At 46.4% G+C, this 15,926-nt stretch overlaps 1 protein-coding gene across 1 annotated transcript in view; it reads left to right on the top strand.

Annotated features, from left to right (window-relative positions):
• CDK5RAP2 (CDK5 regulatory subunit associated protein 2) overlaps positions 1 to 15,926 on the top strand; it is a 169,843-nt gene that overhangs the window by 88,689 nt on the left and 65,228 nt on the right. Inside the window, 5 exon segments of the mRNA XM_011360968.2 lie at positions 2,118 to 2,248; positions 3,741 to 3,850; positions 5,951 to 6,079; positions 10,712 to 10,807; positions 12,695 to 12,882. Coding sequence (XP_011359270.1) covers positions 2,118 to 2,248; positions 3,741 to 3,850; positions 5,951 to 6,079; positions 10,712 to 10,807; positions 12,695 to 12,882 — 654 coding nt within the window.

Here is a 15,926-nt window from a genome sequence, read left to right as displayed (position 1 = left end):
TCATGTGCTCCTTGGAGTTTGGGTCTCCGACTCCTCATTTCTGCCTCCTCCCCCACTCCGTTCCAGAAAGAGGAGTGCACAGGGCTCTTGCGTCTTTCTGAGCGAAGCATCTTTTGTTCCACTAACTCCTCACACCTCGAAAAGATTCTGGAGTTGGGGCAGCATAGATGACAGACACGGGCGCAGCAGCTGTGTACTTTTCACCCTGTCAGAAAGCAGAAGGGGGAGCGAAGCAGTTAGCGTTCCCGGCCCTAATCGCAGGAGCTTCGCTGAAACAATCTCTTTTTTTTTTTACCTGGTTGAATGTCTCTGTAGCACGACCGCATCCAAGCGAGTGCTGTGCTGTGACACCTCTGTAAGGTTTTCCATCAGCCTTACAAATGGATCATTATGATTGTCTTGAAATGGAAGTAGGTACAAGGCGCTAGTAGGGTTCCTTGCCTTGCAAGAAGGCTGCTTCACAATGAGCCATCGTCGAGGCAGCAAGCACAGAAGATTAGACATAATGGTTTGTTTTTCTTCCAATATATGTTGATTTATGTGTGCAGTCCAATGGATGGAGCGGGAAGAAATTTCTGAAGGAGAAGTGGGGCTCGCGTCTCCAGTGCATGTATCTAGAGCGATAGCTCCTATCCATGGTGGGGTTATGGACCCCTTGTGAAAAATCTGTTGAAATCTTTCGGGCCCTCTCCCTAGAAAAAAGCCACATATTCATAAATTTCTGTAGACAGTTTCAAGGTGTTGATGGACACTCTTAGGGAACCATAGGTGAGATGCTGGACAGGGAGTGATGTATTTCTTGGTGTCTCAAAAAGGAGGCTTTTGATTTGTTAGCGTGTTTTGGTAGTCTCGAAAAACGTTCATATGCTGTGAACCCAGTAATTGCACTGCTAGGAATTTGTCTTAAGAAACTACCCTGAGTCTGAAACAAGGCTTTAGACACCGAGTTCAGTGAAACGTTATTTATGTTATGCAGATGTCGACTGGGGCATCTGCTCTCTGAGAGCTGGGTGTGGAGCGTGCACATCAGTAGCAGTTCAGAGCCCAATTAGTGGATCCTCCGGCCCAATTAGTAGCCACTGGCCGTGTGACTATTTACATTTAAATTTTAAAAAAGTATCCGGTTCCTCCGTGTGTCAGTCACGGTTTAAATGCCCAGTGGGCACATTTGGCTCGTGGCCGTGGTATTAGCACAGACACAGAACATTTCCATCATTGGAAAAGTTCTGTCGGACAGCCCTCCCCACGATGAAAGCGGATTCTGGGAGCTGTGTGTTTTCTTGGCCTCCTCCGAGTTCTGGGTTGTGCTCTGCAGCTCAGCACTGTATCACAGCGACTGCGATATGAAACGTGACACCCCCCAAAAGTAAAAGTGTGTTCTAGGATGTATTCGTGAGTGGCTGACCCATCCCAGTGGAGTTCTCTTGGCTCCAAAATTGGTCTTTCTCTCCCTCCTTTTATCGACTCATTCTTTCTTTTTTTTCTCTTTTTTCCTGCCCCTCACCTTTACCCTGGTACCACCTCTTTTTGGAGTGACACAACCGGTGTTCTCCCTTGTCTCCTCTTCTGAGCCCGGGGGCCAGGTGACACCCGAGCTCTAGAGAGCCACGCTTTCCGTACCCAAGCCTCACAAGGTGTTTTCCAGAGAAGCATTCTGCAGAGTTAAACTATTTTTACCTAGTTCTGTGTACCAAAAACTTGGACATGATCCTGATGTCCACTATAAGGGGGTGAGTTAAAGTAAATGGTGAGACATTTACCTGTTAATAGTATAGAGTCATAAAAAATGATGTTTGCAAATAATTCCCAAAAATATAGGGAAGTCTTTAAGTGAAGATTGCGCAGGTTAGCATTGTACACCCAGAATTATTTCAACCTCGTGAAAACACTCAGGAAATACAATCTGCCATGTGTTAATTGATAATGGGATCATGGTAATTTTTGTTTTCTTTATGTTTTTCTCTTATATTTTAAATCTTCTATAATAAACATGTATTTACTTTTACAACTAGAGAAAAACACAAATGACATAAAAAGCGAAGGAAGGCTTGCTGCGTTTTGCATCTTAAAGCACAAATAGGTCTGTTTTAAAATTTCTGGTGTCTTGTTTTACCAAGTGTCAACAAACTGCAGGCTGAATTAAGCAACATTTTAGCCCTGCGGAAGCAGCTGGAGCAGGATGTGCTCTCCTACCGGAATTTGCAAAAGACGCTGGAGGAGCAGATCAGCGAAATTCGGAGGCGGGAAGGTACTCACTCTCTTATATGTATTTCCCGTTGGTTTTTCCACTTGGAGGGCCTTGACTGAACTTTAGGGGAGTCCTAAAACTCCAGTAGGAGATGAGGCACCCACAGGATCTCATCTGGGGATCCTTTTCTGTGATGACTGTTCATGTTGGCTCTCCCAGACTGTATCCAGCTGGTTTGGGCCTTCATTGTAGAGGCCCAGCAAACTGCATGAATTCTGCAGAGGGTCTGCTGCAGGATGCTGACCTGCTGCTGCCTGTACTGTGTTCTGCATCATTTGTTGCTTCCAGCTTCAGAGAGCCTTAGAAATTTTCCATCCCCTTTCTCTGGGAAACAGCCCTCATTGCCCAAAATGTCTGGGCTCTGCCTACCACAGCGCCCCATGCCGGGAGCCCTGACCACAGACACGTGGGGGTGAGGTTGCCGTTTCATGGTAAAACGTCGCTTGTCGCATTGCCACGACCGCGAGTGGATTCACTTAGGGAGGGCTGAGGGTCCCGTGGTCCTTGCCCTGCTGTTGCCATCACAGTGACATTTGGCCTTCGCCCGTCCTAGAACCTGAGCCCCTGAGCGTCTGGGTGGGAATCTTCTTCCTTTTTGTATCTCTAGCCTGGGGCCTGGCACACGTGGTGAAAATCGGCCATAGCTTTGGTTGGTTTGACATTTCTTGAGCACCTACTGCGTACAAGGCACAGCGTCAGGCACTTGACCTCTCATCCCTGATCCTGATGGTCATCCCGTTAGGTAGAGTAGGTATTGACTTCACTTTACACCAGAAGAAACTGAGGTTCAGGGGCAGGGGTTGGTTTACCCAGATGTGAGCCAGGACATCTTCCTTCACAGTGTAGCTCTTTCCAGTGTGTTAGGTGTATCCGCTCTTTCCCATGTGTGTTAAACGAGATCACATCAATAAGTAGCCTGCCCCTCCTCTGTGCTTTTCTTCCCTATTAGGATGTGACCTTTGTGGCAGAGGAGGCAGACCCTTATGTAGGTGACCATATTCTCTTAACTCAGATCTAGCACGCAGTTCCTGTGCTTGGCGTGCTCGCTGCCACGGAGGACTGGGAGGCCAGTAAGAAATACATCAGGCACTTATTTTCCTTGCGTTCTGCCCTGGAGGGTTACATCTGATTTCCCTGTATTCTCACCTAAACAGAATCACTCCCTCATTTAGACTGAAATCACCGCTCGCTTGTGCCACGCAGAATGGTCTCCAGGCACAACACTTGATATGCTAATTATAATTCAGAATTGGCTAGCAAAAGCTTATACAGCCCATGATGAATCCATACTTTGAGATACTAGCCTGAAGAGAAAGAAGGGAAAATTACTTTTGGTCCAAAGCTTAAACTATGTGTACTTATGCCCCCGCCCAGGCCCCCGCCCCTACCCAATTCAAACTGCCTGAAATGGATTGCAACTGGGATTGGTCTTGGATGGATCTATTTCTGATGTTCTTTTTTCTCCTTCCCCCACTTTTTTTTTTTCTGGCAGAAGAACCGTTTTCATTTTATAGTGATCAAACATCTTATCTGAGTATTTGCCTTGAAGAGCATAATCGGTTTCAAGTGGAGCATTTTTCTCAAGAAGAACTTAAGAAAAAGGTACTGACCTATTAGTTTCAGCGGTTTGTTGGTTATTTGTTTTCTCTTGGGTTCCTGATCAGAAGTGTAAGATTCCGAAAGCCCTTCCCTCTCCTTTCTTCCCTGTCCTCCCTGCCCGTCTTTGCTCTGTCTGCATACGTTACCTGGGGTGGCCTCCCCACGTCCGACAGACTCCTCCTCAGGCTGGAGGAGCCAGCCCAGGCTCGACCTTCCCTAGGAAACGCTCACCAGCCCTTTCATGTAGAGTTAGCCGCCTTTCTCTCAGCTCATTCGCCTCCCTTCTCGTACCTAATCCCATCGATTCTCTGCTCACGTGGACCTGTCATTATCTGGCTGTTTGTCTGTATCCTCTGCCAGGCCGTGGACATCTTGTATCTTATTTATTTCTGATTTTCCAGTACCTGGCACACGTAGTGGAAGTTAATAGATACTTTTTGAAAGAATAAAGATCCAGGTTTGATCAATAAATCTTTTTAAAACTGGAAAGGCTTTTCAATCTGTTGTTCGTTGGTCTAGTTAGAATGGCTTAGTGTTTCAGTGTTCTAAGAGCCATTGGTAAGACTAGGAAGCCTGAGCTTGGAGGAGACTGTTTTATTGTAAAATTATCACACACACGTGACAGATTCAGTTTTTGTCTTGGAATAATTTACATTCTGATGGAGTGGACAGAGATGTAAATAAGGAATTATAGCTCGGAGTGCAAGGGTTGCTGGAATAGGCAGTTGTGCAAGATGTAGAGGCAGCAGAGGTTAACTGCTGGGAGTTGTGGAGTGCTCACTTGATCGGAGGAAGCTTCTCAGCAGAAGTTAGCACTGAAGTGGGTTTTGAAGGGTGGCTAGGAGTTTGTTTGCGTAGAGGACTTTCTCAGCAGAGAACAAGAAAATAGCAGGTATAAAGTACAGAAGTAACAGAACTATAAAAGTTTTGCTGTTTTGAGAGGAGTAAAGCAAGGAGCATTGAGGCACTCGTTAATTTTTGAAGATAAGGGAAGTGGGGACGGTAATAGCTGCTGCTCGTACCTGCCGTGGCCAAGTTAAGGGCAGGGCGTCGTCCCTGGTTGTCACTTAGTAAGGGTTTATGGAACCAGAATGTTTTCTTCTTCCCATGATCACCTTGAGGGTTGGGTCCAGTTCGTATTCATGTTTTGCTGTATCGGTCATCTGCTATGTATAGTCAGGATAGGATTGCCCGCTTTATTTGAGAGGCTCACGATTATCCCATTAAGAAGTCCTTGGGAAATCACTCGCCATTGTGATTTGAAACCCACAGGGAGTGAAGGTTGGGGTGTCAGCTCAATTGCTTATGTACCTGGCCTGGCAAGGCCTGTGCCTGAAGTAGGAGAACTGGGCTGGCAATCCCGGGACTCAGCTCCGGGCCTGGCTCTACCTCTCGGGAGGCAGCTGCCCTTCCCCACACGACTAGGCACTTCGGCCATTGTTATATGTCATTTAATTCTCCAGACACCCCCAGCTGTGGGACCTTGGGCAGTGAACTTCTTTGTTTCTCAGGTTCTTCACTGTAAAACAGGGATAGTCATACGAGCCCATCTACCTCCTCAGGATTTTTGTAAGGAATGAGCGAGTAAAACTTACGGGAGGATTTTAGTAGCTGTACATTGCTTCGTCATTGAACACTGTTATTACTGACGTTGCTAAGATAGGTGTACAAAGAAGGTGGATGCTGTGAAATAAGGCTCTGACGCAGTCTCAGAAACTCAAGTCTCAGGAGTTTCCTCCCGAGGGTCTCAAGTACAAGATGGAGGGACTTCAGTGCTCTGTGGCCATGGTCACGTTCAGTTCTCTCAGTGACCATTCCGCAGATGAGGAAATGGAGGCTTAGGTCAGGCAGCTTGCCCAGGATCTCTTTGCCTTGAAGGGGTGACTCTGGGGTTAGAATCTAGGCATGTTAATGTTTTTTTTTTTTTTTTTTCACTGTACCTAGAGTGGCTTGAAGACTAGAATCAGGCCACCCGATTCTTCATAATTGTCACGCTGACAGCCCTGCTCAGTAGGAAGGTCTGGGCCCAGTGGCGAGGCCCTGGGAAGCCGAACCCCGCTCGTGGGTAGGGTATCTAGTCCTCTCTCTGATCTCATTTCCTAGGTCAGTGACCTTTTACAGCTGGTGAAGGAACTGCATGCAGACAACCAGCACCTGAAGAAAGCCATTTTTGATCTCTCCTGCATGGGTTTCCAGGGGAATGACAGACTTGAATCAGTAGAAGAAACGGAGGTAAGAGGAAACATTCTTGCTGTCATATGCTAATTCCAAAAAAATAAATAAATAAGTAACAGCCCTCAAAATTTCTCAAGACTGCATCTGTCCTGGGCAGTCTGTATTGAAATTGCCTTTGCTGTGATAGGGGTTTTGAGGGCCCTTTGGGATTAAAGTGGCCCCTTTGAGTTTCTCAAGTTGGGTTCACGTCTGCATGGACACGGTCAGTAGTGTTGTGGCCCTGGGGTCTGTGCTGCAGGTGGCACATCTGGATGACTGGTGTGGTCTCGGGGATGTGGCACATCTGGATGATTGGTGTGGTCTTGGGGATCTGGAGAGTTGCCAAATCACCAAGTAATTGGGGTAGTGTAGATGGAGCATTAATGAATTCATTAACATTGAAAAACAAGTAAACACATTTCTCATTTACTTTTTTTGTTAATCCTCCAAATTTTGCGCGTCTTCTCGCTCTCACGGCACCCGGACTTCAGGACTTGACCGGATGTGTGTCATTCCTACCCACAGCCACCCGGGCTCTCCTGCACTCTGCCATGTGCAGAGGACAGGCCTAGAAAGAAACAGTGCCTTCAGCCCACAAGCCCAGGTTCCTGACCGAGGCAGTTTTCTGCTGGTGGCATCTGAAAGCTTGGCAGGGCCATGAAAGGTTACGTCACAGCGCTTCTCTCTGCAACGTGGCTTGTGGGCCTGTGCGCTGAGGTGGGGGGCCCCTGTCTGTTAGTGCCGCCTGGGGAGGCGATGGAGGCCCCGTTCTCCCTGGCGGCTCCTGGGTCTCTGCTCGTCTTTGGGAGGCATTTCTCCGATTTTCTCTGTTCTTGGCCCGTGCCGTACATTTGGAGGACCCTGACGTCGTGACAGTGAAGAAGAGTTTCTCGTTTTCTCCCTTCAGCTTCTAACGTGGCCTAACTCTCCCCCAGCAGGCGCCTTGCCCCTCGTGTCTGTTAACCTTTTTCAGGACAGTGGAACTGTTCTCTCCACGAAACGCAGTAAGGCCTTTTTGTTTTGGGCTCCCCTGGAACCTTCTTGGTTAGAGTTGTCTTGAACTCAGCCTGGCCTGCTGGGAAAATGGAGGTCTCATTGCCACATCGTGTCTGGGGAAAGATTTGTCAGCCTTCCGCTGTCTCCTCCCACTTTCAAAGTGGGAGATGCTCAAAGGTATTTATGCTGCGCTCCAGCCATCTGCTGTCTTTGAGAGACGGAATATTATTGATCTCAGCCTCCAGGGCTCCAGATAATTTTGAAAACCAAGAATATCTGCAGTCCATTTAGGGAGAAACAAGTCTCTTGGTTTCTTTTCTCTAAGGCAGCATTTTTAATAAGCAGCTCATTTTTCACCTACTTCATTTGAGTCGTAAATGGCGAGTTTGTTTGTTCATTTGCCCTTTGAAAAAAAATCTGTTCAGTGTCCCATTATGTCCTTTGGAGAACAGAGGCCTTTTCCTCTTCCCACTCTGAGATCTTAATATCAGCCGATTCAGATTGAGTCATTTGTCAGACTGCGCTTCAATGCGATGTTCCCTGTGAATGGCCTTGTCCTTTGTAGCACAGGTCCCCCATCTTCCCCCGGAATGGGACAGTACGATCCGATCTGCCTGGGAAGGGTGATGCTCCCACAGTAACCTTGAGCTGAGGGAGGGGCAGTCGTTAGGGTTGAGGGTGGGATGGCAAAGAGGGGAGGCCGCCCTTCCCGGGAGCGTGTGCTTCTCCTTTTCTGAGCAGCAGGGCTCGCAGAGTGGGTTCTGGGCCCCGTGCCTACCCTCTAGGACCCTCTGAATAGGAAAAGGGAAAAAGAAACCCAAATATATTTTGTGTTTTTAAAACGTGGCATGTTTTTCTCCAATATTTAACTCACAGCATTACCTAACACTTAGAAAATAGAGAAATTACCCCTAATCCTGTCACTTTAAAACACAGTTAACTAACATTTTAGACTCTTTTCTGTTTGTGTGTATGAACATGTCCACAGCCACAATATATATATATATATATGCAGTTTTGTTTCTTTTTTTCCAGTTGCTGTTACGTTACAGCATCGTATTCCATCTTATGAATGCACTGAAATTTAACGAAGTGCCTCACTATTGTTGGAAATGTAGATTGTTTCCAGCGATGCACTCTTTTAAAAATTACCTGATGAATGTCTTTGGACTCAAATCTTTTTCTGGGTTTAGGAATTTTTTTCCTTAGACCATGTTCCCAGATACGTAATCCTCAGGTCAAAAGTGCAGGAAGATGTAGGTATAAAATAGGCCTGTCATTTGTTTTCATGTATCTCCCTCCTATAACTTTTAATTAGACCGAGGGTGTAAATAGTAGGAGGCCCTTGATAACAGTTTGTCAGGTTTGTCTTCAAAATGGTTGCTGTCGTGTGGATTCCTCCAGCTGCCACGACACTGCTTTGTCCTGCATGTGGGCAGTTCCCTTAAAAACCATCCAAACAAACAAAAGACCAGGAACAGCTGTTCTTTTGTGTTAAAGTGCCTTTAAAAAATTTCTAACGGGGTTACCCCTATTTCCTTATATGTTTTTCTACTGGTTGTTAATTTATGTGTTGTGGGAAAACGCGGTTGAGAACTGACATACAGGAGTGATCTGAGCAGACGGCTGTTTGGTGGCCCCACCACCTAGATTTCCCCTGCCCTTCACCGCTCCATCTTGTCTTTTTGGTAAATTTCGGTGTACAAACATCAGTGCACTTCCCCCTAAATACTTCAACATGCTTATCTTTAACATGTTTATAGTTATTTTTTCTTTTAAGGTTAAATTTATATACAATGAAATGAAGAAACTGTAAGTCTCCATTTGCAAAGTTTTATAATGTATGTACCTGTGTGACCCAAACCTCTATCAAGATCATGTCCCCTCTGGTCAGTTCCCATCCTCACCCCCAGCTACTCTTGTAATTTTATTCTGTCATGGATTAGTTTTGCCTGTACTGGACCTTCACATCCATGGAATCATAAAGTATGTTTTCTTTTTTGTAACACTTTTTCACTTAGCATGTTTTTGAGATTCATCCATTTTGTTATGTGAAGCAACAGTTTGTTCCTTTTTATTGCTAAGTAGTATTCCATTGTTTGGGTATATTAGTTTGTTTATTCATTCTGCTATCGATGGACATTTGGATTGTTTCCAGTTTTTAGATATTATGATTAAAGCTAATATTAATATTCATAGACAGCGGACATATGTTTCCAGTTCTCTTGATGAGCACAGAGGAGTAGAATTCCTGGGTCATAGGGCTACTAGTTTTACAAAAACTGCCGATATTTTTTCCAGAGTAGTTTAACATTTTATACTCTCCCTAACAAGTTTAATAGTCCTAGTTAGTTGATCTATATCACTTGAAGATGTTTTAATCATAAGGGAAGAAGCCAACAGCGGGAGAGGGTTCCTCACCCCAGTTTAGAAACTTTTACACCTTCATAAGTGTACTTACTCATGTCTAGTCTCTTTATTGCTTGATAGTAAGATCTGATTTGTGATCATCAGTTCTGGTTGATCTTGATTGCAGATTTGAATGTAGTTAGGCCGAATACGTTCTGATCCTGAGAAGTTTTCTATACAATGACTTTTTGAGGCCAGTTTGCTTTGTTGATTTTGTTGATTTTTCTTCTTCCCAAACAAGAGTTTCTTCTAAAAGGAACATCAGAAAATTTTAAGTTGGGCTGGGAGAATCAGGGGGAATTGACTAAGTAGGAATTCATAGAATAAAACTGTGGCGACAGAACCCTGGACAGGTCTGTGGCTTTAATGCGTTGGTGAGATGGGATTTGGTATAATTTCTGAAATAGTTTTAACCGATGCCCTCCCTGGGTGTGGCCACCTTTCCTCTCATTTTTTATTTGGTGAATCTGAGTATCCCACTCTTCCAGAGAGCTGAGATCTGACCCTCTTGAGAACTTGGTGCTGTCCATTCAGTAGAATGCAGAACCTTTAGGATTTACACTTATTTAAAGCATTAGGGATTTATGCACTTTTTATAAATAACTGTCCTTCATTTTCAAAAGCATAAAGTCATCGTCAGGCAAGCCTGATACTCTACTTATTAGCAATGAGGACTTTTTGTCAACAAAATGGCAGTGCTGGCGGGACCGTCCATCTCAGATGCGTGACAGTCCAGTGAGAGGTTTATGCCCTGTGCTAAATAGGAGGAGTGATGCATAAATCAGGCACGCCATCAATTTCGTTTACTGCTTTCTCGCTGTTTGATATTTTCAATTCCATCAATAGCTATTTTCCAAAATCTTGTTACTTTTATATAACACAAAAGTGAATTTAGCAATGGCAGAGATGGCGGCAGCACCGCAGACAGCACATTCATTTACAGCAGCTCAGGGAAGGCCGGCGAGGACAGGGGGAAATCGCTCCAGTTATTTCTTGGATAATTTGTCCTGAAATTATGCCTGATCCCAGGCAACTGTATGTGATTTACCAGAACTAGCAACCCTAACTTTGGTTAATTTTTATTTCATGGCTTTGGCATTTGTTTCTGCCTCTTTTTTTTTTTTTTTTTTTGGTTTGTTTTTTGTTTTGCATTTTTTAAAAAAGCCATCACTGACTTCCCCATACATATTCATGCTGCATCCTTTTTTGGGGTTGCATTTTCACACCATTCCATGCACCATGTAGCTTCCGGCTGGCAAGGAAGACGAGGACACAATCAAAATTGGAGAGGATGTGGAGAATCATTACCAGACTGACCAGCATTTGGAACAGAGTAACAAGGTAAGAACATGGCAGTTAACTCCTTATTCCATCCGCCTCTCTCTGGTCCTAAGCCGGGTCTTCTAGTCGGGAATGAGTCCGATGGGGTTTCTCTTTATTCTGCCTGTATCGAGTCCCTGCTGTGTGCCTGTGGAGAACAAAGAGAGGTGGTCTCTTCCTTCTCGAAAGTTACATTCTGGGTGGCAGAGCCAGTCATGAAACAGCAAACAGACGTTTAGTTGCAAATAAAAACAAGGCTGTTGCAGAATAATGGGCATTGGGTGTTGGACCTGGACAGATCTTTAGGGATGTGACCCAACCCATTTGCTTTATGCACTGGAGACTGAGGCCTCTGCGGAAAGGTGGTTGATCCAGGGCACAGCGTAAACCAGTGGCAGAGCTGGGACAAGAGCCCTTGTCTCTGGACTGCTGCGAACTCCCAGATCATTCGATTGCAGTGTAAGGAGCCGCTCCTGGGCCCAAACTCCCTTTCTCGGGGTCTTCCGCAATCTCTTGATTGGGACCCCAGCTTAGTGCATCTTAGTGCATCTTAGTGCATTGATGAGAATTTGTGCGCTTACAATGTTCTTCCAGTCACATCGATACTGAAACTTTGGAGCAAACACTCTCCAAGGTTGAAAGGACCCTACAGACTGGGATGTAGTGGGATGTAGGAGGCTGCAGATTTGACATTTATGGCCTTCAGGGTGTTCAAGTTCATGGAGTAATGAATGAGAAATCATTAAAATGTAGATAGTTATGGAGGGCAGAGCAGTTGAAAGCAGGGGGCTTTGGAATCAGATCTGACTTTGAGTCTTAATCACTGTCTCTCTGACCTTGGAGATCACCTTTGCTTAACCCCTAATCCTGAATTTCCCCATCAATGAAAATAATAGTACTTCTTGTTAGCATTGTTTTGATATTTAAATAGAAAGGTATGTACTAAGTGCTAAGTAAATGATAGCAATTACTGTTTTTATTGTTATATTCTAGGTTTTTCTTTCTTGGGAGGTCGCTTCTTTAGATGGATTTAATAACTAGATTGGTGGCAAACAAGATCCTATAAATAACAGCTCATTTGTGTGGGTCTTGTCTTCCATTTGAAAACTTAATCATTTTACAAGTGTGCAGAGAGGGGCGTGATGGCTAGTGTGTATATCACCAGCAGTAATGAAGTCAAGGGGAGTTATTTATAGATCGGTAGGAGAAATTTACAGCTTTGGAAAGGAGAAGAAAGAATGCTAATTGCAGCACCTCAAGACATGCCCAGCACAGGCTTTAACTAGATGCACCCTTGGTACCACTCCTGTGACCTTCAGTGACCCAGGAAGGTGGAACCGTAAACAACATCTCCTCGGGAATTAGGAACTCTTCCTCCTTCCTAATGAGACAAATCAGAGTTACGTTAATTAGGATGTATCTGCAGAGAGCAAGTCGGCTTTCTGTTATGTAGTGGGGAGCATACCTCGCAGGGGTGTTTAAGTGCCCAAAGCATTGTTAACAGCGTGGATTCTGTCCCCGCCTTCGGAAGAACTTGCAAGGAGTGGGCCTTGGGCCGGAGGCACACACCGAAGTGGGTAGGACACTGTGCCATGCACACTTAGCGAGTCACCTCATTTTGTTCTCATGGTCACCTTGGGAAGTGGCATTGCTATCCTTATTTTATAGGGGAGAAAAGCAGGGGCGAGGAGAAGTGACACGAACATCTTTGTGCTTTCGCCAGAGCAGCTCGCTCTGAAGGAGGGTGTGTGTGGGCCCGGGCGCCTGAGTCCTTCTCTTCCCTTTGTCTTCGCTCTGGCTGACTTGTACTCGCTCCTTCGCTCTCAGTTTCCATCCTTTTTCTCTCCTCCACGCGCCCCCTGCCCCTCCTCCGTAGTCCACTATTTGACCCAGTATTTTGATTGGCAGATTATGGAGGACTATTCCAAAGGGGGCTGCAAAAATGGATATTTGAGGCACACGGATTCCCATATTTTAGACTACGATGGAGCCCACAAACCTGGCCGCCCTGGAGACCAGCGTCTGGAGGAGAGCGAGCTCATGAACCTGCTCGCCCCTTTCTTCAACGAGAAGGCCACGTTGTTATTGGAATCCAGGTAGACGTGGGGTCCAGGCACGGCTTTATCTCTAGTTGGAGGGAAGAACAAACGCTCGCTTTGCTAAATGGCTTTAGATGACGGTGCTGTTTGATTTACCTGAAAGAGCTTCTGAAATGACTTGGAAGGAATCTTGCCAGTCATGCAATTAAGTCATTAGGGTGCATGCTAGTGGCTGTGACGGGACTTCAGCAAAGCCTCATGCGGGCCCATTATAAAGAGGAGAAAGAAAGCTTTCCTCTAAAATTATTCCTGGGAGCCCCGAAAAGGGCCGTCTGGCTGTCAGCGAGAGGAATCACCCCCACTGAAATCTCTTCCAGTTTCTACAACAGCTTAAAAACCGCCATTGTAGTTGTGACTCTGCCGTTTAATGTTGAGCTTGAGCTAAAATTCTCGCTTCATTATATCTGCTGGGAGTCATTCCTATGTGAGGAAACACTACAGGGTCTTTTCCTTAAAACGGAGAAACATTTGGTACATTCGTGTTTTTAAAATCGGTCCTTTAGGAGCCAGTTTTCCTCCTCTCATGTCCTTCGGAGTCCGGCTTGGCAGTCGCTTGGGCTTTGGGGCCAGAAGGAGCTGTGCCTTCATCTCTCGGTGCCCCCGCTTCTCTGACCACTTCTGGGGTCGCTGTGGGGGGCGAGGAGAGTGCGTTTTCGGAGAATGGCTGGCGCGTGGCGTGTGCTCGGTGATGAACGTTTCAGTTCTCCCCCCACACAGATTGAGAAACGGAGCCGGGAGCTACTGCCGGTGACTCTGGGCAAGAGCCAGGGACCCTGCTGTTTCTTAACGTCGTTGGTGGGCTAAGCCCCATAGATGTTTCTTTAGCTAAAATGAAAAAAGAATTGAAATGTTCTGTTTTCGTGAGCTAACCCTTCCCCAGCCCCTGACACCTGCCTGGCATTTTTCTAGTGTTGAGTCCTCTTGGGGGTCTTGCCCAGTGGCCGTTCTGGTTTGTTATCAAAGGGGGCTAGGTGACCATCGTCAGCGCTTGAGAAATGGAGGATTTCCTTAGGGCTAGGGTCTCTATTGTTGCATCAGAGTTAAGAGGTGCAACTCTCTCTCTCCCCGAGGCCACCCGGGAACGCGCCTGGGCGATGTGAGCCGTGGAAAGGACAATGGGCTGTGCGGGGGGGTGGGTGAATCGGGTACGTGTGCCCCTTTCTAGTGGACAGCAGCTTCTCGGCCCAGCGATTGTTGTCATGCAAACACATGGGCTCAGAGCTTCCAGTCTTTCAGTAGAAGCCCCAAAATTGTATTCTAAACCTCTCGACTTTTAAAAATTTAGATCCAGTTATATTTTTTAAGAGAGCAACTTATGGACTCACACCCTGCAGGCAAGCTTGTGAGTATCTGTGGTTCCGTTTCCTGTTCCCTGCAGGTCCCATAGGTTTCCACGCCGTTTGGGGCCGGTTCTAGTATTGGAACGGGCTTTCTTAAACCAGCCCAAACCCGTTGCCCTAATCTCGTTCTCTGTACAGCTGTCGTTCATGGCGTGCCATTGAATTCCATGACAGAGGAGGCACGGCTTCCGGGGCCCCCCTGAAGTCCTGACCGGGGTCTGCACCCACCCTGGCACATGCACGCTGTGCCAGGGCCCAGGCTGGCACTTCGAGTGAAAAGCCGACTTCATTTTACCCTCACACCAGCTTTGCACGCTGCTGCTGGTGACCTTTTTGCAGACGTGGGAGTTGACATTTGGGGGCTTGGCAGTGCCTTAGAAAATGGTAGGGCTGTTAGAGACTTTTCTAAAGGAATCTTATTAAATGACTCATTGGGATAACCAGGGCCCTGATTGGTCAGAGAAGCGCCAATCTTCTGCCTGGGAACTCCCTCCAGGAGGTAGGTGGCTTTGGCACACTAGAAAAAACAGTTTTGGAGACAGACAGACCTGTGCTCCAGTCCATTTAGACCTTGTGACATAACTCCCCATCTTGGTTTCTTCATCTGTAGTGTGGGTGTGGTTGTGCTAATCTACCCCATTGGCATCGCGTGAAGATTAAGTGAAATAATAGGCATGAAATATAGACTCGGGTTGGTTCTAAGTGGGATTTTGGTGATATTACTGCTTAAATCATGCCCTGCCAATTGCTTCTACCCTTTCCCGCTACCCTCAGGGAAAAGTTCATACCATCTGCAAGATACAGCAGCCAGCCCGTGACTCCTGCCCCTGTAGTTGTGGCCGAGTCTGATACCCCAGTGCAGGGTTCCCATGGACGTGGGCCTGAGACATCCCTTCACCCTTTGAGCTTTTCTACCTTCCGGCCCCCCCACCCTAGGGCCTAAGGGGCTAGCAGAGTAGCTGGCCCTAGGAGTCACTCCGATTCAGCTTACCTGTCCGTGAGGATGGAATAAGGAAACAGCTTGTCCAGTAGTCACCTTAGCCTAAGTAGTTGTCTTGCACTTGACCAACCAGAGCCATTCATTCATTGGAGGTGGAAGGAAAGGGTCAATACAGGGCCCTGCCTGGCCAGTCCCTCCTCTCCTGTGGGGCTCACTGTGTGTGTGATCCCAGCCCTCCCTTTACTTGCTTCCAATTCGTTTTGTCCCCATTCCCTAGAGGACATGGTCTAGGGTTTTAGCACCCTTCCTTACGACCTAGACTTGGCCAGCTATTCATGTTACATGTGATCACATGGCAGGTCGTCCCTTACATATATTTATTATCATTAATTTCAAAATGAGCACCGAACATTGCCCAGCACAAGACTGTTTTGCCGCTTCTCTTCTCCCTCCCTGACTGATGTCCTTGCCTTACATGTCACTGAGAAAACAGGAACAGTTGAACTCAAACCATTTCACTCTTCCCACCAGTACTGCCAGCTTATTTGCCTCTATACCCATAAACTCCGACTTTCCTGCTGTTGGAATGGAAGAAATAAACATCCCTGCTCCTATTGAAGACCACCCCTCCTCCTGGGCACCCTCTCTTTTCTGCATCATTATTTTTTCCCTATCACTGAATCATTTCCAATAGCATAAGACATGCATTAATAGCAACCATGTGGGAAGTGCTCCTCCTGCACCCCCCCCCCCCCAATTTC

This window comes from Pteropus vampyrus, unplaced genomic scaffold, assembly GCF_000151845.1.
Source record: "Pteropus vampyrus isolate Shadow unplaced genomic scaffold, Pvam_2.0 Scaffold61, whole genome shotgun sequence".
NCBI classification, from domain to species: domain Eukaryota; kingdom Metazoa; phylum Chordata; class Mammalia; order Chiroptera; family Pteropodidae; genus Pteropus; species Pteropus vampyrus.
The sequence above is the reverse complement of the archived record's forward strand: the minus strand, read 5'-3'. Positions and strand labels throughout refer to the sequence as shown.